The sequence below is a fragment of the Bipolaris victoriae genome (genome assembly GCF_000527765.1).
Source record: "Bipolaris victoriae FI3 unplaced genomic scaffold scaffold_10, whole genome shotgun sequence".
Lineage (NCBI taxonomy): Eukaryota > Fungi > Ascomycota > Dothideomycetes > Pleosporales > Pleosporaceae > Bipolaris > Bipolaris victoriae.
Genome location: NW_014575382.1, coordinates 163254 through 187104, shown reverse-complemented (window position 1 = coordinate 187104; position 23851 = coordinate 163254). Strand labels below are relative to the sequence as shown.

The 23851-nt window shown below is 51.5% G+C and overlaps 8 protein-coding genes across 8 annotated transcripts; 3 read left to right on the top strand and 5 right to left on the bottom strand.

Moving 5' to 3' along the window:
- Positions 1–34: 34 nt before the first annotated feature.
- On the bottom strand, positions 35–1915 carry COCVIDRAFT_12658 (glycoside hydrolase family 1 protein; the record flags this gene model as incomplete). The annotated part of the gene is made up of 1 exon (XM_014705087.1): positions 35–1915. One exon carries the CDS (start codon positions 1913–1915, stop codon positions 35–37), a length of 1881 nt encoding a protein of 626 aa, XP_014560573.1.
- A 2876-nt stretch (positions 1916–4791) lies between these two features.
- COCVIDRAFT_88782 (hypothetical protein) lies at positions 4792–5943 on the top strand (the record flags this gene model as incomplete). The annotated part of the gene is made up of 1 exon (XM_014705185.1): positions 4792–5943. The coding sequence occupies one exon, from the start codon at positions 4792–4794 to the stop codon at positions 5941–5943; it is 1152 nt and encodes a 383-aa protein (XP_014560671.1).
- A 683-nt stretch (positions 5944–6626) lies between these two features.
- Positions 6627–7625, top strand: COCVIDRAFT_12656 (hypothetical protein; the record flags this gene model as incomplete). Its single annotated transcript, XM_014705086.1, has 1 exon — positions 6627–7625. One exon carries the CDS (start codon positions 6627–6629, stop codon positions 7623–7625), a length of 999 nt encoding a protein of 332 aa, XP_014560572.1.
- Positions 7626–8763: 1138 nt separating this feature from the next.
- Positions 8764–8913, bottom strand: COCVIDRAFT_88634 (hypothetical protein; the record flags this gene model as incomplete). Its single annotated transcript, XM_014705184.1, has 1 exon — positions 8764–8913. One exon carries the CDS (start codon positions 8911–8913, stop codon positions 8764–8766), a length of 150 nt encoding a protein of 49 aa, XP_014560670.1.
- A 6672-nt stretch (positions 8914–15585) lies between these two features.
- On the top strand, positions 15586–16641 carry COCVIDRAFT_88602 (hypothetical protein; the record flags this gene model as incomplete). The annotated part of the gene is made up of 2 exons (XM_014705183.1): positions 15586–16036; positions 16151–16641. 2 exons carry the CDS (start codon positions 15586–15588, stop codon positions 16639–16641), a joined length of 942 nt encoding a protein of 313 aa, XP_014560669.1.
- A 123-nt stretch (positions 16642–16764) lies between these two features.
- On the bottom strand, positions 16765–17932 carry COCVIDRAFT_88558 (glycoside hydrolase family 53 protein; the record flags this gene model as incomplete). The annotated part of the gene is made up of 2 exons (XM_014705182.1): positions 16765–17034; positions 17120–17932. 2 exons carry the CDS (start codon positions 17930–17932, stop codon positions 16765–16767), a joined length of 1083 nt encoding a protein of 360 aa, XP_014560668.1.
- A 724-nt stretch (positions 17933–18656) lies between these two features.
- COCVIDRAFT_34312 (hypothetical protein) lies at positions 18657–19738 on the bottom strand (the record flags this gene model as incomplete). Its single annotated transcript, XM_014705181.1, has 4 exons — positions 18657–18986; positions 19038–19456; positions 19622–19647; positions 19716–19738. 4 exons carry the CDS (start codon positions 19736–19738, stop codon positions 18657–18659), a joined length of 798 nt encoding a protein of 265 aa, XP_014560667.1.
- Positions 19739–20117: 379 nt separating this feature from the next.
- COCVIDRAFT_34310 (hypothetical protein) lies at positions 20118–23777 on the bottom strand (the record flags this gene model as incomplete). Its single annotated transcript, XM_014705180.1, has 5 exons — positions 20118–20382; positions 20432–21318; positions 21378–21498; positions 22213–23251; positions 23321–23777. 5 exons carry the CDS (start codon positions 23775–23777, stop codon positions 20118–20120), a joined length of 2769 nt encoding a protein of 922 aa, XP_014560666.1.
- Positions 23778–23851: the final 74 nt, after the last annotated feature.

Sequence of the window (23851 nt, the reverse complement as noted above, 5' to 3'; positions counted from 1 at the left end):
CCAATCCTTCCCATCAAAGCAAACAAAGCCAATTTCAAGCCTTCTGCCGCCTGCTCTCGACAAAATCGACAAAGTCGAAAAAACTCTTCTTATACCTCCGTACCTGCGTCGTACGATTGACAGTTTGGATACCAAACTGCTGATTGAAGTCTCCAAACTCCCAATTATCTGCCCAGGACCAAGCAAACGCACCTATAAACTCTACTCCGTCCTCCCAGATAGCTTTGAGACCCTCGGCGAGGTAGGTTTGGTAGTATTGGGAGCGGGGGCTGTCGAATTCCTGGTCGGATTGGGTTTTTTGGGACTCGGCGAAGACGGGGAAGCCGAATTCGGTTACGGCGACGGGGTGGCGCCAGGTGTTGTAGAGGTAGGAGAGGTAGGTGCGGAAGTAGGAAGGGGTGATGTAGACGTAGGATTGGCTGCGGTAGCCAAAGTTCCAGCCCGTGGTTGTGGTTTGGGATTGTGTGACGCAGTAAGGGCGTAAGGGGTGAGTGATGTTTGCGGCGCAGTCGGCGATGGTGTCGTTGGGTGGGGGACTAACGACGGTGGCGGTGTAGGGCTGGATGGAGAAGAAGTCTGCGGTGCCGTTTATGTAGGCGAGGTCGGATTCGCTGAGGGGCACGTAGTCTGCTATGCTCATCTTGAAGGCTTCTGGGTAGTCTTTTCCGAGGAAGATGGGGTTGGCGAAGGTAGCGAGTTGGAACTCGTTGAAGTGGTTGGCAGCGTCGACGTCGGCAGGGTTGTTTGGATCGCGGGGGACGCCAAAGTTGTCGCTGAGGGTGAAGGAGAATTTGCCTTTGCCGCCGATTTCTTCCTTGTAAAAGTGGTAGAGTCTTGCGTGTGATTTGATGACAGAATCAACAGATTTTCCGTTTCTGGAACCGAGGAGCGGCTCGTTGTATGACCACCAGATAGGGACGCGGTCGGCAAAATGCGTCATGAGAATCTTACCATAGTTGACAAATGCATCTTCCCACGTTACATTCTTATAGCTGCACTGAAAGCAACTGTCCAGGTAGCCAATTCCGCCAGTGCCTGGCTGGATGAACACGGTGCTGATGTTGGAGAAGAATTGGAATGGGCTGTCGTTGTGGTAAATGACGATGGCCGGCAGCATGCCCTTTTCCAAGACAAAGTCGATGAGTTCGTCATAATGCGCAAGACCCGGCTCATTAACTGGTGTACCTGGGAGTATAAAAGGGAGGATACGTGTCCAGGGAATGGAGAAGCGGTAGTACTTTACGCCCATGGCTGCGATGCGCTCAATGTCTTGCTTGTAGAGATAGTAGTTTTCATTGGCTACCCAGTTTGGCGATTGGCCTGGGTTGTTAAGGCTAGCAACATCGTTGTGGGCTGGCGTCCGGCCCTCGTCGGCGATAGCACCTTCAATTTGGACTGCTGATGCGGCAACACCGAGCATAAAGTCGGCTGGGAAATAGTAGCAGGTCTGGGGGACCAGAGGTTCAGGCGGAGGTAGGACAAGCTCACTAGTCGGTACTGGAGTTGGCGACACGGTAGTAGAGTAGATGCCTCGTGTAAAATTTACCCAGGGAACGGTTGCCCAGAGAGCAGACCAGGAAGCGTTTCCATATGGGCTGGCCGTGTCGGTTGCAGTAGCGTTGGATCCGGGATACCAGTTTCCCCACTGTGTTGTTGCTAGATCGGGCACAAGGCTACTGAGAGATTGATAGGGTGGTGCATAAGTAGTCGTGGTTGTTGGTGGGGGAATTGAAGTGGCTGTACGAACAGTTTCGGTCTGCGTGAAACTAAATTCCCGGAAGCTGTATGCAGGAAGCGCAGTTGCGTAGCTGTTATTTGCAGCACACTGCGGTCGCGAGACTGGTCCTTGGGCGGGAACGTAGACTTGCTGGGCAAGAGCCACAGCTCCGCAGACCAAGAAATTCTGAGGTCTCATATTATCTATGTAGAGAAGCGTCACCCATATGGGCAGTATACATTGTGGTTCTTATACATGTCACAGGCACATGGGAGGACCTGGGGTTAGACTGCGGGGATGTGCTTAGCGAGTCAGTTTGACGTCGTCATTGTACGAGTCCAGTGACCAGCCACGATGTAACAGTACATGGGAAAAGTACAGGGAAACGAGCAGGCCTAGCCGTATTTGCCTACATTTTGTAGTCTGTGGAAAGGGAAACCTCGGACGAGGTCGGCCGGGGTAATTGTCGGGTTGTGGAGTGTGGGGAATGGTGTGGGGTAAACCCTTGCTTAGGATGACGACTATGACCTCAAGGTAGCGATCTTCTGATCCTCGCTACAATATCAACCCGTTCTCACATTGCGCTCTCCGTGTACCGGAGTTTCCACAAGTGGTTGCAAGTTGCTAGTACGTTTTTCTACCGCAAGTTACCCCGAGGTTATTTGGAAACCCCAGCAATCTTGCCGTGCGTAGTAGGATTAAGCATTCCAACTATTCGCGGCTTATGTGATTGTGGTTAACCGCGCGGTAACGCTGGAGCATATGGCCGACGAAGCTTAGGTGAGAAATGACGCACGAGTACTGTTTTTGCAAAGCTTGTCGTAATGTTCTTTTGTCGCAATGATACGATGCAATCCAAACACCACACGGATTCAATATCTGCCCACGAATGCTCCGCTTCACAAGTATTATGAAGAGAGATGTTTTGACGAAATGGTCGATGAGGAATAGAGGGATTTGAAGAGGCCTATATTGTGCACCGAGGATCGAGTGCGGTGCAGTACAAACGTTATATAGACTCGTCTGCATACAGCTATAGCCTGGTTAGACAGAAAAACAGGCTTGCGCGGGCCTTTTGATATTTGGGCATCTGAACATGAAGTGGTGTTGCGGAATGTGTCAATGACTTGTGGAAAGTACATGGACATGCCGGAGGGTTGATCTGCAGGTGCCAAGGCGTCTACTTAATTGGGCTAGTGCTGTAGATGACAAAGACACGGAAAAAAGAATTGCGAACAGCGAGCCTTGTGTTGGTCAAAGCAAACGCACCGGAGCGGCCGTCCGAGAGTGGGGAGACGATGGTAAATGCTGCAGGCAAGCGGGGGTGTTGGGACGATGGAGTCAACGTGCGCACGCTAGCATCGAGCATATGCCGAGGCCGAGCATGAAGTTCAAAGTGGGCGTTAACTCGGCCAAGCGGGAGGGCATGATTGATGACTGTGGTCTCCATAACGTGGAGCCTGGGTATATCGATTATCGATTATCGATTATCGAATTGACTATGGCGACACAGACAGGCAAGGCTGGCTAGCTAGCTCGGGATGCGCCGCCTTGACGATCTGACGCCACATTTACTATAAATGTACAGGTCAATGCCTCCGCGTCGGGGCACAAAGCAGAATAGGTGTTGGCGCCGTGGTAAGAGATGGTTTGGTGTCACTCGTCATATTTAGCTTTTGGAATAAACCTTGGGGGGAAAAAAAGGGACAGGAGTGGGAAGCAAAGTTGCGGCTTAGCCAGGGGAGATGCGAGAGTGTAACGATTTTTTTTCCTCAGCTACACCGCCAATGGAGTGGATGCGGCTAGTCAGCGTGTGGAGCCAAGGATGCATGTCCGTCAGTACTTGGACATGTGTGTACATGCGCAGCGGCAAGAAGGCGATATCGAGCAAGACGAGTGGATAGGGAGGGGAGGTTGAGTCGGGGTAGTCGGGAGGTGGAGACGTATGTAATGTGGTATGCAGGAGAAGGTCAAGAAGCTGGTGCATGTTGCGGTTTGGTAAGTTGCGCGACGCGTCTCAGTGCTGCGACCAAGGGCGGGATTGCGGTGTGAGAAGGAAAAAAAGCGAGGGCCGTGCACTGTTTACATGGAGCTTCACCGGTGTAGCGGAGGTATTAGCTCCGTCATCAGAGGGTGTGGTGGTTGATTTTGTTGTTGTTATTGTTGTTGTTGTTGTTGTTGCTGTTGTTGCAGTCATAGCCCCAGACCTCGGCACTGCTACAATCGAGGTGTGATCAGGGCCAATGGTGGAGTGGATACATTCGCATGTGCACATGTGAGTACAATGTCCATATGTAGGTACATACGTATACAGACAAGTCCATACGAAGTTCCATACTGGATGCGTCCACGAGCATGCCGGGATTGGCGGTGGTCGGGGGCGTGATTGGGCTGTCGCGGCCTGCCGAAGACGTTGGGCTAGGTCGAATGCAGGCACCCATTCAGGGTCTGTCTAGCCTGGGAAGGCGCCCGTCTTTGGACTGGCCAGGGATCACCATGGCGGCTGCACTCACACACCCACGAGGGCTTTTGTTTGATGCCAGCAGATTGCCGGGAGATGGTGTCTTGAGGGGGGCTATATGCAATGAGGCTGTGCAGTGGATGCAATATATGTGAGTAAGTGAGTGAGGGTGCATGCATGAGGGCGTCGGGTAGTTGCTTGCTCGCAGCCTACCTGCCCCAGATTCGATAGCGGCGGTGCCGGCGGCAGGTACCACCGCTTAGCCGGCCTCTCCGCCCATCGCAGCCGCCCACGGTATCGCGACGCTCCTCCTCGCACACTGCTCCGACGTCCTCAGCTCCACGACATTACCCATCTCCGCCTACCAGTCTCGCCCGCGCATGTGACCGCTTTCGCATCAAACAACTCGGCATCGTCCGTCCTGCGCTCGTGTCAACGCAGTCAATTCCCGCCGGCTGAAACGCCCAAAGGTGCATTGTGCGTCGGGCGGTTGGCACACGGCCCAGAACGACACGAGCACTGCACTACCCCCTGCGCTTCTTAGTTTCGCCGTCGCCGCGTGCCAAAGGCTTCGCGAGACTACCAAGACTATGTATACGCGCAGACCGCCGCCATGACTGCCCCAAATCTCCCCTCGCCCCCGCCTGATGCCAACCACCATCCTCACGACGGCCCTGTAGCTCTCCCTCTCTGCTCTCTCCCTGCTGCTGCTACCACCGACACCACCACCACCACCACCACCACCACTCTTCCAACCAACCCAACCGCCCCATCCTCGGCCCTCCAACCACGCCCTATACTCGACGACACGCCATCCACCATGGGAGAAAGCACCACCATGCCACGCCAGCTTGCAAACACCTCCGACTCCACCATGACCTCACGCCGCCCCTCGACTCCCCGCTCGCAAACGGACCCTCAGCCAGACACCATCGCTTCCCTCTCGACGCATCAACCGAGCACACTGTTCTATGCGCGCTCTCACCTCCGCTCGCGCAGCGGATCGGCCATACCCATGGCACGAGCCCACTCGCTACCGACTGTCATGCAACCCGCCTCCAACTTTGTGCTTTCCTCCAGCCCAGTACAGCTCGCCAGGCCCACGTCCCCTCTGCCCTCGCCAAAGCGAACGCGCAGCCCCCGCGCGCTCGACTCCCGCCCACTCGCCACTCGTCCAGTCTCCATGGGCTCCTTTGATGGCGCCCCAAGCGTCTGCGACATCTCCGAAGACGCAGAGCTCGAGCTCAAGCCCAGAGTCGGCACCACCGTCTCCAACCTCTACAGCAACACCCCTTCGCTCTCCCGGCGACGACGTCCAGTCTCGCCCCTCTACCACGTCTCCATTCCCTTTGGCCACCCGCCTACCAGCAATCCTTTTGCTAGCACACCCACCTCGACTGCCTCTTCGCCTCTCTTTGCTCCAGCAAAGTTCAACGAGAACTACCCTGCCTCACTTGCATCTTCGTCTGTCCCTTCCACCCCCACGTCGATGCGCTCCCGCAGTCCCTCCATCTCGTCTCTCGAAACCATCGAGGACAGTCCAGATGCCGAGGAAGAAGCAATCGAGGCTGACCGCATCGCAAAATTAAAGGCCGCCGCCGATCGTGAGGACGGTGGAGATGCAAGGAGGTCTAGCCTGGACGGCCCTGAAGGTCGTGGGCGTAGCAGCATGGGCTTTGGCAAGCGAGATTCTAGAAAGAGGTGGAGTGTCTGCGGAGCCGAACGACGAGGAGACTTGGACCTCGAGACTATTTGGGAGGACTAATCATGAAAGCAGCATATCAACAAGGGTTACCTGGCGTTACTGCAAGCATTATTGCATTTTCAAAGCACTCATTTGTCAGCGCGTGGAGTTTTGGTGTTTTGTTCTGCTGTGGTTTTTTTTGGTTTTTTTATCGCCCATGTGGTAGCGGACAGATCCGCGTCTTTTCTTCCTTGTTTTTTTACATTACGATCGCCCAACGTCCCATGAGTCTCGTTTCATCGAATGGGATAGGGTTGCGAATTTGGTCTCACACATATATAGCATGACATGTTTCCACGATACGAGACAACTGTCAGCAGATGATACCCTCCTTGGTAGGAGCTCTGGTTTTACACATGAAGAAATCGAGAGTATTAGTCAACTCGACCCATGTGAAGCACGCCTTAGTAATAACAATACATTATCACAAATCACTGTTAGCAATTATGCATCTCATCGTGTGCACAAGTACGCTTTTCTACAAGCTAGTACTTCCGCTTTGGGAAACTACAACAGTCGGCCAATGACATCACATCACATCCAGCTACCTAGTGGGGTCACTCGGACACGACTGCCCCTCAAACACCAACCCACCCAACAGAAAAGTCTTGCGTGCTGACATATCACTGAAGTCGCCTATATATTTTTCTCGTCTGGGCTCATTGTTACTCTGCTACATCTACACTCACATCACAGCCGCCAAAATGATCAACCTTGGAATCATTGGAACAAACTGGATCACCCACTCATTTGTCGAGGCCGCCCACGCAACTGGCAAATACAGCCTCACAGCCGTCTACTCACGAAAAGAAGAGACTGCAAAGGAGTTTGCATCTAAATATACCGTCAACAACATTACCTGCTACACGGACCTCAATGCCCTTGCCAGCGGTGACAAGATCGACACCATCTACATTGCCAGCCCCAACATTTTGCACTACGAGCAAGCCAAGCTGTTCCTTACCTCGGGAAAGAATGTCATCCTAGAGAAGCCAAGCTGTAGCACTGTTTCCGAACTCGACCATCTCTTTTCGCTTGCAAAAGAAAACAACGTCATCCTTGTCGAGGCGTTCCGCCACATTCAAGAAGCAAATTTCAAGCTACTGAAGCAAAAGATTGCCGACATAGGCCCGCTGTATGGCGCCTCAATCAATTTTGCCCAGTACAGCAGCCGGTACGAAAAGGTTCTGCAGGGCGAGGTTCCCAACATCTTCAACCTCGAGATGGGCGGTGGTGCATTAGTCGACCTTGGCGTATACTGCGTCGCCGCCGCCGTTGATCTCTTCGGTGCCCCCCTCGACTCGCAGTACTGGCCTGTCAAGATTGCTACGGGAGCGGATGGCGCCGGCCGTCTGATCCTGACGTACCCCAACTTTACCGTACATCTCTGCCACTCCAAGATTTACAACTCTGACGCGCCATCTGAGATTTACGGAGAAAAGGGTACACTTATTGTACCGACTATCACCGACATCAACAAGGTTACGCTGTGGGATCCGAAGAAGAAGACAAGAGAGGATATCCCTGGTGTCAAGACGCCCGAAAAGCTCAATCTGATTGAAGAAGCGAGGGAATTCGCAAGGTGTATCGAAGAAAAGGACCATGTGGAATTGAGCCGATTGGAGAAGCACTCAAGGGACACGCTAGCCATCATGCACAAGGTCAGGCATGACAATGGCCTTGTGTTTGCCGGTGGCAAGTAGCGAGTTCGCTTGAAGAAGGGTATGTCATCCCTGTGCTAAGTTGGCGAACACGAAGTGGGTGGGATGAAAGATGGTGTAACGGGTACCATCCCTGACGATGCATGAACAAGACCCCTTTTTTTGCACTGCACATTTCTTCTGTCACCATGCATATAATGTACATATGCTTATTATTACAATTGTACTATGTGTGTTACCAAGGTCATTAGCCTCACTTTTCACAAATCCAAAGGGTAGAAGAAGTATGAATGTTTGAACAAGATTGATAGTTGATTGAACTCGTATCAAAATTAAGAGAAAAAAAACCAAAACAATTCATCTGCACCACTCTCTCTTCCCTTCGAAAAAAAAACTCTCCAATCATTCGTACTCTCTCTCTCTCCCCCACAATAAAAGGTCGGACTTTGAAGAACAAAATTCCCTAGATTAAGAATGATAATCAAGTCTCTCCCACTTTCCTCCCTCGTGGTTTCCTCAAACCCCCAAGAATCGAATTAAACCCTAACAAAAGCGCGTAGTTGTAGCATAGCAGCTACTGGTATATTCGCAAAAATAATTTCAAAAAAAAAGAGAAACATCATCTCATCATCGTTGTTGTTGTTGAAAGTTTAGAGTTTAAAGTCCCCTTTGTGTTCATCTGATTTGGCCTTTTGACTTGTATCGTTTGACCTTCCCCCTCCCCGGGCGCGGTTGTTGTTTCAATGCGCATAGTTGGATTGGTTCGTTTATTGAGTGGGGATTGGTGGGAGGGGTCGGGTTGGTGGGGGGCCTGGGCAGGGAGGGAGGACAGTCCATGGTCGGGGAGCCATTTTGGAAGGTGGAGGGTTGGTGGTTGGTGATATGGTTGTGGTTGTTGGTTGTTGGTTGGAAGGTACTACGAGGAGTAGTGGTAGTGCTTGGTGATCTCAAGTGTAGATGAGATGGGATTGATTGTAGTTGTTGTTGGTGTTGTTGAAGTATGACTCTATTGTATTGTACAAAAGAGTTGGTAGGTATGTGGGATGTGTTTGTGTGGAGGTTGTGTCGAGTCGAGTGTAGAGAAAGGTAGGCTTTTGAAGTTGTGGCTGTAGTTGTACTTGTAGCTGTGATGATGTTCAGTTCCGCGGGAATTCACACTCCTATATAAAAAAATTGATCGTCAGCCTGAAAGGACCCTACCCCCCTTCACCCGCACCCACACCCCCCGGCCCCTGAAAATAATCTTTCGCGACAAAGGTACCGCACCACCTGCACGTAACTCAGGGTAAGCCCTCCACCCAAACGAACACGCGTAAAAGGAAACACCCATACCCAGCGAAAAAGAAGAAAAGATACGGCTTCTGGCAACTGCAAGGTACACTAGGGAATCCAGGATCCACAGCAACCACCCCCGGGTGTGGTCTGCTAGCCGTATGATCGACACCTAAGCCTCTTTCGCGTGGTTCTCATTCCTTTTTGCGCTACCACTAGACAGGGGAGATGTGAGTGGAGCCAAGCACGTCAATGTCCCCACCTTGCCTTGTTAGCGCGGTCCCGATTGCTGCCAACAAAGGGAAAAAGCAAAAACATATTGTCTCTCTCCCCAGGCTGGTAGGCTGGCAGGCTGTTGAAGGGGGGGGGGGAGAGTGGGGGCGAAGGGGGGAACAGGCAGGCAGCTTCCGCTGCTCTCGCCAAAAAAGATAGGCGTTTCCTCCCTCCCAAGCGAGACTAAATTGGGATTCGTGAACAGTCTGGATCCGGTATCTGGGGCAGTGGGGCGAGCAGCCAGTCTGATAGTGGCAATAATCGAGGGCGGATAGGTGACTTTGTTGAACGGTTGTAAGACGATGAAAGGAATCGTCTCTTACTCAGCGAGACCGTCTTCGTCCAGTGTGTCACAAAGACTGTAGGCCAAAGATATGGTCAACTTATCGCAGAAGGTCTTCGATGTAGTTTACCATCAGCATCATCAGCATCACCTGAGCATCAGGCCATTTAGCGTCATCGTTTGTAAGGCAATGGTGCCTGAAGTTCCCTGCCACGAACATTTCTTTGCCCAACGTGCTGGCCACACCCACTCGCTACGCCCCAAACGTCCGCGCCTCAAACCCTTAGCCACAGTGCCTCGCGTTTCCAACGAGTGTCATATCACTCGTGAAGCTAATGCATTGCATCACCTCAGCTTACCATCGTTGCTGAGAAGCTGCACCGCTGCCACACCGACGGTCCCTGCGTGTCATGCCATGATGATTGCACCATCATGATGGCGAGTCCCAAGATCCCCTCATCGCTTAAGCCACTTGTGTCGATCTCCCTCCACGGTAAGTATGCTAAGCGAATATAATCCCGGTGCCGATCGATGATCCTGATGTACGTTCACGGTGTGCACAGTAGGTTAGCGAGAGTGCATTCGAGGAAGCAGGCAAGCGTGCGCTAATTCAACAACCTTTTCGCATATTAGCCTTGCCTCAAGCGGCTGTAAACCACTCTAACCGTAAGACAGTGTGGGATTGGGAACAAGATACAGAGTAATAGCGTGCATATGCATAGCTCCCAAGCTCCTTGTACACAATCAGGCTGAAATGAATATGATGATACCCCTAGTGTGTCCTTCGAGTTGACAGTGTACCAAAGTCCCTCGACAGACGAAAAAGGCTAGCTTTGCGGTCCAACGGTTCTGTCGCCAATAACCTGTCTTACCGCGGCCACTTGAGAGGGACCATCAACCGCGGATCTGGATTTCCTACGGCTGACGTGCCCATTAAACCTGGCTCATACTGGCAGCATCCACGTGCATAGGCCATGCGGGTGTCGCTTACCCCTACCCGCCTGGCTTTTGTTTCGAGGCACGATAGGTCATAGCTGTGGGGTACTTTTCGGGCTCTCCGAGGGCTGATCTTAACTTGGAATGAGCTGACAGGTGTGGGGTTGTGACAGCGCGGGCTTGCGATGACGGTTGCCCCATGGCTGTGGCTCGCAGTGTTCTTACACCGCTTGAGTCAAGTGGTCTGCTCCTTGCCGAGTTCATCACAGATCTGACCCGGGACAGCGTGTAGCATTGAGACAAGAACATAACTCCTGCCTCGCTTCTGTGCTGCAGAGTCCCGTCTTCCGCGGCCCGTGCTGGCACTCGTGAGCCTATGGTGTCCCAGTGTTGGAAGCCTTAGGTAGCGCCAGGAACATGCGGATAGTACTGTCAGGTGCCTATGCCGTAGTATTATCCTCGGTGCGAGTGATTATGCCGTGTTATCTTCATAATGATCGGGGCCAATCGTCTTAGCCACTGCGTACTGAGCCAGTTGGTTAGTCATCTTATGTGGGCCGAACAGAACCACAGGCCGTTAAATTAGCAGCAATTTACTCTATTTCAGCACCAAAATACACCTGTTTCGCCCGATCGATTGTACCGCAAAAGGTGGGGCTATCTAGCTAATTCACGTGCCCTGTTGACTTAGGCAGCCAACACACAGAGTTCGTGTCGCGGCCGACTCGACCGTACCAAGGTTCACACTTCCGGGCCGTCCAAACTACGTGTACACTCTTCAAAGAAACTATCTTCGTCTTGGCGCGCGCGTTTAACTGTGATTGGACGATAATATTCGATCTTGATAGAAATTGCGAGATTTTCAGTAAGTCCAACTGGTACTATAGCGAAACTTACATGGAGAGGTAACCCAAGCCCCTGCATATCCTCATGAATTCAGGAGTGTCTCAGGAGGGTAATTTAGCTAGATTATAGAGTCCGTAGCAGAATTACTCCAGTTGATTCGTATGCCGAGCCTAATCTATAGACAGCTTGTTCCGAGAGTCAGCCTTGTGACCCATTGGTACTCTCTGATGTTTCGTCTTTTCATACTCGAAGCGGCCTAGGTAGATCGGTTTAATGTTTTGTTGCATTCGAATGGCATCATGAATCTGACGCTGGGGCATCAACACTGATCCGCATTACCGAGTACTTGTTAGCCCCTGGGGAGGACGGCAGCCCCAACAACAGTCCCTTTTTATAATAAGGTTTGTGGATACTTGTATTTGTCTCCTAGTAGGCTCCTCTCTACTTGAGTACCCAGCTTGGCGGCACTCATTTTCCTATCGGCTGACTGTTACCGCTTGACTTTGACAAGCCACACCAGCCGGTAATAAGCGCCACTGTCATGGCCTGAGTCTGCCACGCGCTACACTGTGTATTCCCAGCAATCGGCAAGAAAATGCCGCAATCGAGCACACGGCATCGGGAGTGGGGCAACCTGTTTTTGGGGATTGTGTCAAATATTAGATGGCCTCAATAGCCTCAAACGGCCTTACATGTCACCGAAGTCGGAATACTAGCTGGTCGGTTATAGCTATCCTGAGTCACCAGTTTCTGTCATGGCTATCGTGAGGGGTAGAAGCGGTTCTTTGGGATCAGGCCTTCCAAAATGTCGGTGTAGTATGTTGTCGATTGGTAATCAGTGCAGAACGACGCTCACGTAGCGCCATGAATTCATCCGGGGAATACATGTGACGAGCAATAATAGAGTGGCTAACTTAATAGAGATGGAATGGTGGCTAAGCTTACCGAAAGACATATGCCAGTTCGGCCTCAGAAAAACGCGATACCTACGCGAGCACGGCGCCAAAGCCGGGGCCTTTCGCGTCCCAGCAGCATGGTGAAACCGTAGTTCGCTCATGTCGCAATCAGCCACAACTACCTAGTGGAAAAAGCTGAGTAGGGAGGTTTTGCTGTAAGCAATTCGTTGTGGCGACAGCGCGCGGCAACCGCGGCAAATGTACAGTAACGAGTTGAGGCGGGACCTCAGGGGCAAATGACTCATGGTTGTCTGTCAAGGTCAGCCACATAAACATACTTAGAAAATACGGAAGATACCGCAGACCCATTGTTCGGGTCTCTCAGACGAGCCAATGAATGCTTTGGCCACACATGCATTCCCAGTAAAATCTAATTTTCCTGGGGAGAATCTTCTACTCGAGAACAGAGTACATGGCGGCGATTCTGTCAACCTGCTTGGATAGAAAGAATGGCTTCAATATCGTATTCCGGTGCCGTTCTGTTAAAACCACCAGTTGTAGCAGCCTCAGTATCGCAGACTGGGTTCCTGTATAGAGCATATGTCTTGCCACTCGATATATGGTTCTTGGGCTATGTTAGCGTATCTCTCCAGAATTGGAGTCTGAACAATGATGATGTTATGAGAGTTGCATGAGATCGACTACCAGATCAGTCTGTCACTGACGAAGGCCAGTTACAGACTGGTAGGCCTAAGGAAATTGAGACAGTGTTTGACGTCAGCGGACGCAAATATCGAAGCCATGGTGTGAGAACTCCATCTCAAAACTCTCAGCACCAACTTTTAGATTACAAGAAACAGGGTTTTCTTCGTGGGTGTGGGTAGACTCGTAGTGTGATGAAGCGTTAGAGGAGGGCTGAGGGAATGGATGACGAGTCGTTCCTCAGTTCAGGCGCACTAAAGCATTTATGGTTAGTGAGAAAAGCCAACATGAACTGCAAACAACAACAGTGATCTTGATATTGCGAACGACTCTTGAAGCAGTATTTATCGAAAAGAAAGCCTCAACGAATAGTCGGGTCATAAAAGTAATACTTGATGACCGCTGGTATCTGTGTCTATACCAGGTCACGAGAAGTACACTGCATTGTAAATAGCCCCCACCCTAACAGTAACCAAGCCAGGTTTTCTCATATCTTCACGTCATTACATAATTTCTTTTTAGGAAACTTGCTCGATGTCATTTCCAGCGGCGGTCTGACCCGCTCGCTGGTCCCAGGGTCGTTTACATCCACGTTTACGAGGGTTTTAGGGGACCAGACTCCAGGAATCCCATGGCATGTAAAACACCGTGATTCTCGAGTTCCATGCATTCTCTCAAAACATCTTCGCATGGCTACTGATCGTCCATTCACTGAAAAACACAGTCTTGAGATGCGCTACTGAAGTTTCTGAGTGACACCGTTCTTCTATATTCCCGTGATTGATTCAATCTATCAACAGCAGCCCTGTGCAATACGCCTTGCATTGATCACTCTACTCCCAAGAAATTGCCGAATCCATCATCTCCCCATTACGCCCGACCGCTCCCCAAAAGACATCCAAAACACTCCCTGGCTTTTCCCACAATCATGATACGCACTAATCTACCAGTACCTGGACACATCATCATACGATATCGTTACTCAGCAGACGAATGCAAGGTACCCGTGCACTAGGCAGCGCTTCCAAGCGAGCAGGAAGCAATTATGGATACTCGGATGTGCCGAGATGCTTTTGTTGTCAACAAAACGCTCAAACATCATGCCATGTTCGCATTCGCAGTCATCGGGATGGTAACCGGCAAAACAAAGTAGCCGTTCTCGAACGTGCATAACGGCATAGCCGAAATTGTTGCGACTAGAAGTGTTGCGACTTTCCCCGTCTTTGTTTTTCTTTTCTTTTCTCTTGAAAAAAGACTGGTAGGTCGGCAGGACCTGCAGCTCCTCAGCTCGTGACGACGTCTCTGAGGAACTCTAAGCCTCGAGGCCGTTGATGTGTAAAAGAAGGAAGTCTTTGTCAAGGATAACAAAATAACCGACTGGTGGCTTTCTCACGTTGATCGGAGAGTCATACCATAGTGTCGGTTACGTGGCTGAGGGGTTCGTCCGCGGAGACCGATGGCGGACTCGTCTCCATCCCCTTGGGCACCTATGCACCGGCAGTATGGTCAAAGTCTATCACCGCCGTTTTTCACATGATCATCCCCTTGACTCATGTTTACCACCGCTCTTTACCCCCCCTCCTTGTTCAGTCACCTAATGCGCACAACACTGAAATCATCAACTTCATACAAGATGTTGATGGCAAATTCCGTCGAAGCGACAGAGTCAATAGGGTTTCAACCGCAGCTGTCTCTAGATAGTGACCTCGCTTAGAGAGGGCGCGTTTCGCGTGCACAGAGGTGTGGGTGGGTGTTTGGTAACGACCACCATGTCCGCGGCATCTAGCCGGAAAAAGCCACTTTTTCGGCCCATAAGCAAATCAGGAGCCTGAACTGGGAAATTCGACCAGTGTATCGACTCCTGATCTTGTGCACACATGCATACACCATGTCCCGTGACGAGGTTGTGGCTGCACTAGCAGCGGCAACAGCTGAGCTCAGCTGGGTCTGGAACACTGAGGGGTAGGGGGCGATGCATGAAGTTGCTCGCAATAGCACTCCTGGTGCTGGGGGTCTAGAACTTGGAGTTGCATCTTATGTCCACATGTGTGCGTGCACTGGATCGCCGATTAAATTTAAGTTGCGGTGGCTTGATCCGACTGGTTGGATTTAGGTTGAGTTTGTTGATATGTACGTTCAGCGATATATTAGAGACCAATGAACTTCGTGGTATTGAGTTTACAGCGGATATTGCCACTTCATTAATGTGCTTTCGAGGATAACTCGGTGATATTGCCGCTGATCAGGCAAAAGCGTCGTTACTATGCATCAGCTAAAACGGGCACGCGTTCAAACCCATGAACCGCATGCATAGCATGTTTGTACCCGCACATGTTTCTTGTAGGTTGTCTTTGGCGAATTCGAGGTGCTGGCGCAGATTGTGTCGCCCTACGTAAAGCAATTCACAGTGCACAATGTACAATGTATGCAGACAGATAGAGCGCCGCTAGTTTTCATGTGCCGATGAATTTTGTCATGCATCTGAGTTTCGCGAAGATTTACACTTAATTTCGGGGAACATGGTTTCGAGTAGAAACACCCTGAATATCAATCGCATAGAGTGTCGTTAACAAAATCATCAGAATAAATGCCGAATTCTGATGAAGACATGCTATTGGGCGATGTGTAAGAGTAATAGACTCTCTAAACCGATCAGCAGGGATCATATTCGCGTTAGTAATCCAAGAGCTCGGACCAGTGACGTTTTCCATCGTCCTCGGTAGCCCACCTCACTATCTCTCTACTGTAAAGTGCAATTGACGCTTCTCAACGTACTCTTTCGATACACATTACAATGGCGTCTTCTAGGATTGTCACCCGCTCGTCGCGAGCTCTTCTCACGCTCCAGCGCACTCAATGTCGCACTTTCAGCATCGCTCCACTCCGCAATGGCGAGTTTGATGCGCTCAACAAGCGCACAAACGACACCTCGGAAACCTACCGCAAGTACCAGATTGAGAAGCCTCTGAACCCGCACTTGACCAACTCCACCTCGACCATTGCCAACAAGATGCCCTCTGTTGGCAAGGACTCTGCCCCACCAGAGTTGATCACTCAGGTGGACGACAAGTTTGCGCCAAAGGACTCTTCACCCGAAAACACTGAGCGCATGACTGGTGGCACACAGAGTAGCAAGGCTCAAGATGTGAGTGGAACCAACAGCGAGCTGGGTGTCGGCGAGATGGAAGGCGCCAAATTCAAGGTTGAGCCGCTGAAGCGGACGGGTGAGGACGCAAACACGATGCGTGCAAGATTATTATGTCGGTTCCTACGATTCCCCGGCTCGTGCTTCACATGATGCTTGCTCATGTTCAAGGCACCACGATGCATTATTGGAAATGTCGGCTAACGTCAAGTAGACCAGAGCCGCAAAAGGGGAACACTAGAGAGTGACCTCCTGCTCAGCACCTTCGCCGATGCTCATCTCGCCACCATGTCTCCCTCTCTCATGCAGCAATACGACACTTTCCTGGACGAAAACGATTGGGACATTTACTACTGGGCAACGCAAGAACCCACTCCCACATCGCACGAAACAGCCGAGGGGGGCGGTTCGACCTTGTCTACCTCCAACGCACAGGGCTTGGATGCGGCAACGCAGACCAAGTTGCCAGAAAAGGACGAGCGCAAGAGGGATCCTGGAGAGGGCGAATGGGCGCAGACTGTGGGCACTTTCAAGCCTGCGTACAGACCTGTTCCCACCAGGTGGAAGGGCAGTGAGATTCTTAGTCTACTCAGGAAGCATGTCAATGAAAGGAAGGCAGGCGGTGTGATTGAAGGCGAAGGCCAAAAGCAGCAGGAAGGCAAAGGTTTGGGCATGATGCCTGCAGTCAAGAACTTTGACCAGTAAAGCGGTGCAATTCGTCTTGTTCCGCTGGTGGTATGTATGTACGTCACTTGTAGTAAATATGTACACTGAATCCTTTTTCTCGTCTCTTCCTCATTTCCCACTTCTCGCCTCCAGTCCAAGAATCTAGATTTGTCCAAATACGGCTAAACTGTTCATGACCTTGCCGTCATCACCAAACATCAAATTCCATCCACAGCTGCTACCCAGGCCCGCGTTGTCAATCCACGCAGGCTCCCAGTAGAAAAGACCCGTACCCTTTCCGCCCGAAGCACCAGCCACGCGCTTGGCGACCTCCTTCATCCAGGTCGTCTGCCCATCCACCGAGATGGGAATAGACTTAGTATCCGAAGGAAACGCATACTTTGGATTGGGGCACCAAGACGGCCAGTTAGTCTAAAACGCCTCAAGTTAGCAACCCAAGTTAAAAAGGAAAACCCCCCACAAAAGGTGTCAACGTAGAAAGAGCAACACAACATACCTCAACAACCATAACCTCCTTGCCATACTTGCTCGCCATATTACTCAACGACGACCCCACCGCCGCCAGCGTAGCCGCCGCATTATAAAACGGATAATACGACACGCCCTGTACATCGAAATCGGAGAGCGAAAGCCCGCCACCAGATCCAAGCACAAGATCATACCACCACTTCTGCGTCTCCCAATTCCAGCCGTTATCAAGATGAATCATGATTTTAGGCTTGGGACTCATACTCGACTCCTTGATCGCACGGCTCGCTGATTTAAGTATAGCAGCGACATTGGCGGCGGGACCCTGGGAACTACCTGATAATTTGCCAATGGGGAAGAGGAGACCGGGCGTGATTTCGTTGCCGATGGAGACGAGTTTCAAGGGAATACCGTTGCGTTGGAAGGTATCGAGCACGTTTTTTGTGTAGTCGTAGACTTGCTTGATGAGGGCTTCGCGGTTGAGACTCTGCCATGCGGCGGGTGTGACTTGTTTGCCCGGGTCGGCCCAGGAGTCGCTGTAGTGGAGGTCGAGGAAGATGCCGAGGCCTGCGGCCTGGGCGCGCTTGCCGAGTTTGAGGTTGTAGTCGAGGTTGTAGGTGCCGCCCGAGGGATTCACCCAGAGGCGCTGGCGGACGGTGTTCACGCCCGAGGACTTGAGGATGGTTTCGAGGGGTTGCACGGTGCCGGCTGAGTTTTTGTATTTTTTGCCGGCGGCTTCTTCGACGAGGAGAGAGGACCAGTCTACGCCTTTGTAGGGGAGCGCTGCGAGGACGGTGTTGCTGGCGCAAAGCAGCGTCGAGATCAGGCGCGTGAGACGCATCGTGGGCGGTTCGCGTCAAGAGTGCGAGAGAGAGAGAGAGAGTGAAGGGTTTGGGTTAGAACAAACTCTTACGCGCACAGGATAATGCTCAGTATATATATTCCAATGCTTGGACATCCACTTCTTGAGCTCCTGTAATACATAGCTAACGGGACAAACGGCTGACACTGGTGATCCGCCTGCCTTATTTTGATCACATCACGCTCTAGAATGTCGCAAAGACCCGAAAATAAAGTGTCGTGAACATTACTTCCGCCAATTAAACCTAGTGTCACAAGACCCACTGTATAGACCTGCAGTGTTTCGAAACAGATGACATGCTAGGTATCGTGGGAAGAGGGGTAGTAACTCCGAACTCAAGACCCGGGATCATGTCCCGATGGGGCAACGCATGAGACGCGACACATGGGTAAAGAGAACATGACTAGGAAACACCATCAACTATAACTTTTCCGAATCGACAACCCATAAAGAAATGTAAAAGAACAAACAAATGCGATGCGACGAAATGCCTTCAGTTGGTCAAAGCCATCTTTGATATTTGGGTGGTTTCATTGAGTACATAGCAGTGAAGCAGTAGAGACTCCTTATTCCCTCCCTACCAAAAACAGCCCAGCCCGTTCCGAAAGTGCAAAGGAATTTATGTCAGGGTTCGTAACGGCATCATAACCTTTCGCTAAATGCCTTTTTCGTAACCTCATTGCGCCCGCAGTAAAGTTCAAACCTACTGCTCACCAGAGTAACCCTCACCAGCTGGCTGGGCCTCGCCCTCGCCCTGCTCAGCCTGCCTGGCCTGTTCCGCTGCCTGTTGAGCGGCAATGGCCTTGGCGCCGTAGTCTTGCGACATGGGCTGGACAACGGGCTGCTCCTCCTTGGGCTCGATGATGGTAACGGCGTCGGGAAGAGACTTGGATGGGCCGGCCTTGCCCTCGGGGTCGGAGCCGCGCATAATCTTGACCTTGATACCGAGCACACCCTGGCGGAGGAGGACGTGGCGGGTGGCGTGGTCAATGAAGTCCTTAGCGGGCTGACCGGAGTGGATCATGAATCCGTCCTGCGCTTATTAGCATGCCAGTCCTAAAAATACGACAACAAGGATGCATACAGTGAACTTCATGCTCTTGGCACGGGCGGCCCTGAGCTTTCCGGAGACGACGACCTCGCAACCCTTGGCGCCAGACTCCATGATGAACCTCAGCACACCGTAGCAGGCCCTTCGGACGGCAAGACCATTGAGAAGCTTGTATCGGAGGGACTCGCACTGGGCGACAGCGGAGAGACCACGGTTCTGGACCTTGGCGGCGTAGAGGGAGACGGAGTTCTCTGGGAACTTGAAGCGCTTCTGGATGAGCGAGGTGAGCTCACGGATGCGGCGACCCTGCTCTCCAAGAACCTCCTGGGTGTGTGTGGCGCGGATGATGATGTCGGTAACAGTGGGAGTGACGCGGACCTCGACGCCGGAGTAGCCCTCCTCGGCCAGCTCGCGCTGGAAGAACTCGTTCAGCTCGGCGTAGAAAACACCGTCTGTGGGTGTTGAGTTAGCCAACTATTTCTGTGTGCGCACTATTTCGACCATTTCGTATCAGACACACTACAGTCCTGGCAGCGAGGACTCAACGTAGCTGTGCCTCTGATTCTCTCCAATCTCTTTCTTCTCCATCCTCTGACTGTGAAAAGGGTATATCGTACCAGCAACGAACTTTCTCCTCTTGGAGCTGCATGCCGTCAGTAGCCATTCCTAATTGCGCGCTCGGCTGCCGCGGTGGCGAGCGGGGATACTCACATTGCGGTTTGAGTGGTGGCCATTTTGTCGAACTGTCGATGGGCGTAACTGAACTCCGGGCGTGGGTGTTCAGAAAAGTCGAGCCGTTGTTATCGAAGTCGAGATACTCACATACGAAATCGACGTCCTTAGCGAGGTGAGTGCGCGCTAAGCAACGCTCGGACCACATATGTCACCAGCCACAGACCTGATAAGATAGCCACGGTCTGCCCTGCCACATGCAGACAAGCAGAGCAGTAAACTGGTTGCAACTTTGTGGCTAATGATATGATATGTTTAATATAGTTAACTAGTGCTAAAACAAAGACATTCTGTGATTCCTGATAGTGCGCCCGAAAAATGCCACCCTCCAAGTCCCACATGCACAATGCGTCTTTACCCGTCTACTTTGCATCGCCCAAACTAGTGGTGCTCGATCGGCTCCTCAGGTAGCAGGGGCTCGTGGTGCCTCTCCACACACGCCTTTAGCGGTGGGCGGATCAAGTCGTTGAACAAAAAGGTTCCGTACACCAACAGAGCGAAACCGAGAACCTGCAGCCACTTGAATGTCTCCCAGCCAAGTCCTAGCGACACAATCCAGATGAAGAGCGTGCGGCAAGTATCAATCGTCGAGCGCGAAGTAGCAGAGACGGTACGGGTAACGGAGAGACCGAAGAAGTTGAAGCCACTGCACAAAGTTAGTGGATATCGCACCAGAGGAGACAAAATATACATACCCAATGCTGATCATGATCAGTACCGAGGATACGGCGATGGCGCGGTAGTGGAACATCTGGTACAGGCCCTCCCTGGCGTTGAAGTATCCAGTTCCAATGGTCAAGTGCAAAACGATCATGCCAACGAATGTGACAAGAAATCCAAAGACACCTTCCCAGCCAACAACCTTGATGGGCTCCATGGAGTACTTCTCCATGATTCTCTCCTCGAGCACAAACTGGGTGGCAGTGAAGATCTGAGCGCCAGCAATAAGCAGCACACCAATAACGGTCATGGCAGCTTGAGAAGCAGCCGTCTTAACCTCTGATCCAGCAACAGAATCATGAATCGACTTATGGCCAGGCGTCGCTTTGTCATCCCTGATGATGGCACCAGCGAGTCCGACGATTGCAACACCCGTCACGACTACGAAGAGCGAGAACCACTTGTACAGTCCGAGATGACGCTTGAGGAACCATACACTGAACAGACCAACGAAGAGCACGAGCGCGCCTCTGGTCATCTGGTAAATACTGGCTGCGACAAACAACAGTCCAACGTTCATTAGGGTGGTTCCAGCAATGTCGCAGCACGCCGGAAGCGCCAACAGGAAGATGCTCTTTCCTTGCAGCGGGATCCTACCCTCATCGTCGGGATGCGCAGGCTTCAACGGGTTCACAATAGGAGTTGTCTCGCTAACATCATCTGGAGCCGGGGTAGCCGAGCCAGGAACGGGTTCGTAGCCTGCCTTCGCAGTCGCGTATCGCTGGTAGAGAGTGAACGCGCCGATGACAAGCCAGCAGCCCATCTCTCCAATAAACATCTGCAGCGTCTGGAGAACAGGCTGCTCAAAGTGTTCCTTGTATTTCGGTGAAGGCGAGTCGCAGTTCTTGACGCATTGCATATCCTAGTCATAGGTGTCAGCATTCCAGCTCATTGATTCATGGCAAGGGGGGGTCGTCATACTTGATACTTTGTCAACAGTGTATTGCATACACCTGTCAACAGCATCATCGCCACGAGAAATGGCACCGCTGCTTTGACCGCCATGATGAAGATGGGTTGGAGCTCCCAGAGCTCACGAACGCTCGTGGAGTAATCGGATGCGTATCGGACGCAACGTAATCAGTCGTTGCTTACAAGGACAGAAGAGCGCTGAGCGCAGGAGTGATGGAGGAAGAAGGATGGATAGAGGAGTGAGTATAGATAGTCTAGGCGACAACAGGGTACTAGGCAGCTTTAAGCTCCAAGCTGGGACCCGTGATGGTTCGGGGCCGCAAGTGAGGCGCGTGAGGTTGCGCGACGAATGATGTAGGAGCCGCCGCACCAGCCTCGGCGATAAGAGATGGCGCTAACGCTGAGCCCGGCGATCCCTCCAGGACTGATGCTTACTTACAGCTGCTGCATGTATGGTCGATTCATCAACGATTACCCATGTTCTTGTAGCTGTATATCATATAGTCTAATCATGTTCAACCATTCCACGCTTCCCATCCCGTACTTGCTGAGCCAAGTTGGCGGCAAGGCAGACACAATGGTGCGCTAGCCTCCGCACTTGTCTCGTGCTTATTCGGGGAACCGGGGGACGCGTGACCATGTCAGGCACGGTGGCTTCAGGAGCATTTCCGTCCCCTGGCTCAAGCTCTCCATGTACAGGGTTTCTTGTTCGACATACAGCACTCTTCTTTACACCGTATTGTCCAAATGTACAACAACCTGTCTTTGCGTAATAGATTCTACGTTCAGTCTAAATAATTCACAATTGAAACTTTTCCCATTGAATCCCATAAGCAAATTTTACAAGAACCATCTGAACTCGGGGTTCTTTGGTCCATCTCTCAATTTCTCTGTCGATACGTCTCTGGCGGTGAGATTGACGCCCTGGCGAGCATTCCTCCTCTTGTTGTCAATCATCATGTACGTGCCCAACAGCGCGGCACACAAGCAGCCTGTGGCTCCAAACGCCGCCGTCGTAGCCAGAGCTGGAATGTACGCTGGCGCATCCTGAGGTCTGAAGATGTTCGAGCTAACAACACCCATCAGGTTTGCTAGCGGCACACCAACAGAGGTAAGTGTTACACGTCTGTTCTCGTCTGCGACGTTGTTGTTGTACCATGTGGAGAGCAGAACCGAGGGTGCAGATGTTCCCCACGTCATCATGAAGCAGGCATAGTAGGCGACAGTAAGCGAATGCTCGACATCAATGGTGGCATAGATGATGAAGCCGATGAAAGTCAGGAGGAAGCCGAGGGCGATGAAAGGTGACCGAAGACGCGTATAGTCCGAGGCAAAGGCCAGGATGAGGAGAACACAGGCACCGACGACGTTTGGTGCGACTGTGTAAAGATTCGTCTTGATCTTGTCGTAGCCCAATCTGCCCACAATCTGTGGCAAGAAGAGCGACACCGATTGCAAGGGTACACCAAGGCAGATTTCGATGAGGAGAAATCCATATGTCGACGGTTCCTTGAAAATACCGAGTGCGTCTTTCAGGCTAAACTCTTGGTTGACGACGGACGAAGAGTCAATCTGAATACGGGTGTATGCCAATTCTTTCTCCGCTTCATTGAGAAACTTGGCCTCGTATGCGTTCTTAGGGAGATACCAGTATGCGAAGAACGAAAAGAGAACTGTGAGCGAGCCCTCAATAATGAATAGATACCTCCAGGAATCTAATTTCGACTCAATCTGGAATACGCCGAAAGCGAGGAGTCCAGAGAACGCATTCGCAATGTTCGAGGCAGCGTAGAAGATAGCAAGGCGTCGTGCGAGTTCGCCACGGCGGTAGAACGTGGTTAGGTAGTAGATAACCAGAGGGAAAAAGGCGCTTTCTGCCATTCCTTTTTATCCAGTTAGTTCGTGAACATTCATATGCTCGAACTTGTGAATTAACATGTCACGTGACTTACCCAAAAACCATCGCAACGCCATCATGCCACTCCAATTCTGCACACTGGCAGCCAACAACGTCGCACTGCCAAAAGAAAACATCATAATTGGCAGAACACGGTGCGGGCCGTACTTCTTTCCTAGCATGCCGACCGGGGGTGCAAAAATTACGTATGGCACGTAAAAAATGCTCAGCATGATATTATACTGATTCCCTTTGAAATGCAAGTCTTTATCCATACCATCTGTTTTGGCGTTTCCTAGGTTCCCCTTATCAAGAGCATTAAACAGGTACATAATTGCGAGCATAGGCAAAACTCGGATATCGAATTTCCATGTTAGAGCCTTTTCGTTTTCGTAGGTGGGGAGGTGTTGTGTTGTGCCTTCGACAGGAACCGGATGTTTAGACGATGAAGCCGAAGCAGTAACTTTAAGGCCATCGCCCTTGGCCAACTCCGGATCCTGGTTCTCCGACATAGTTGTTTTCTCGACCTGCGCGGTTGAACTGGCGGGGTTGTAGGATGCGAGCTCAAGTTGTCCTCGAGACGAGG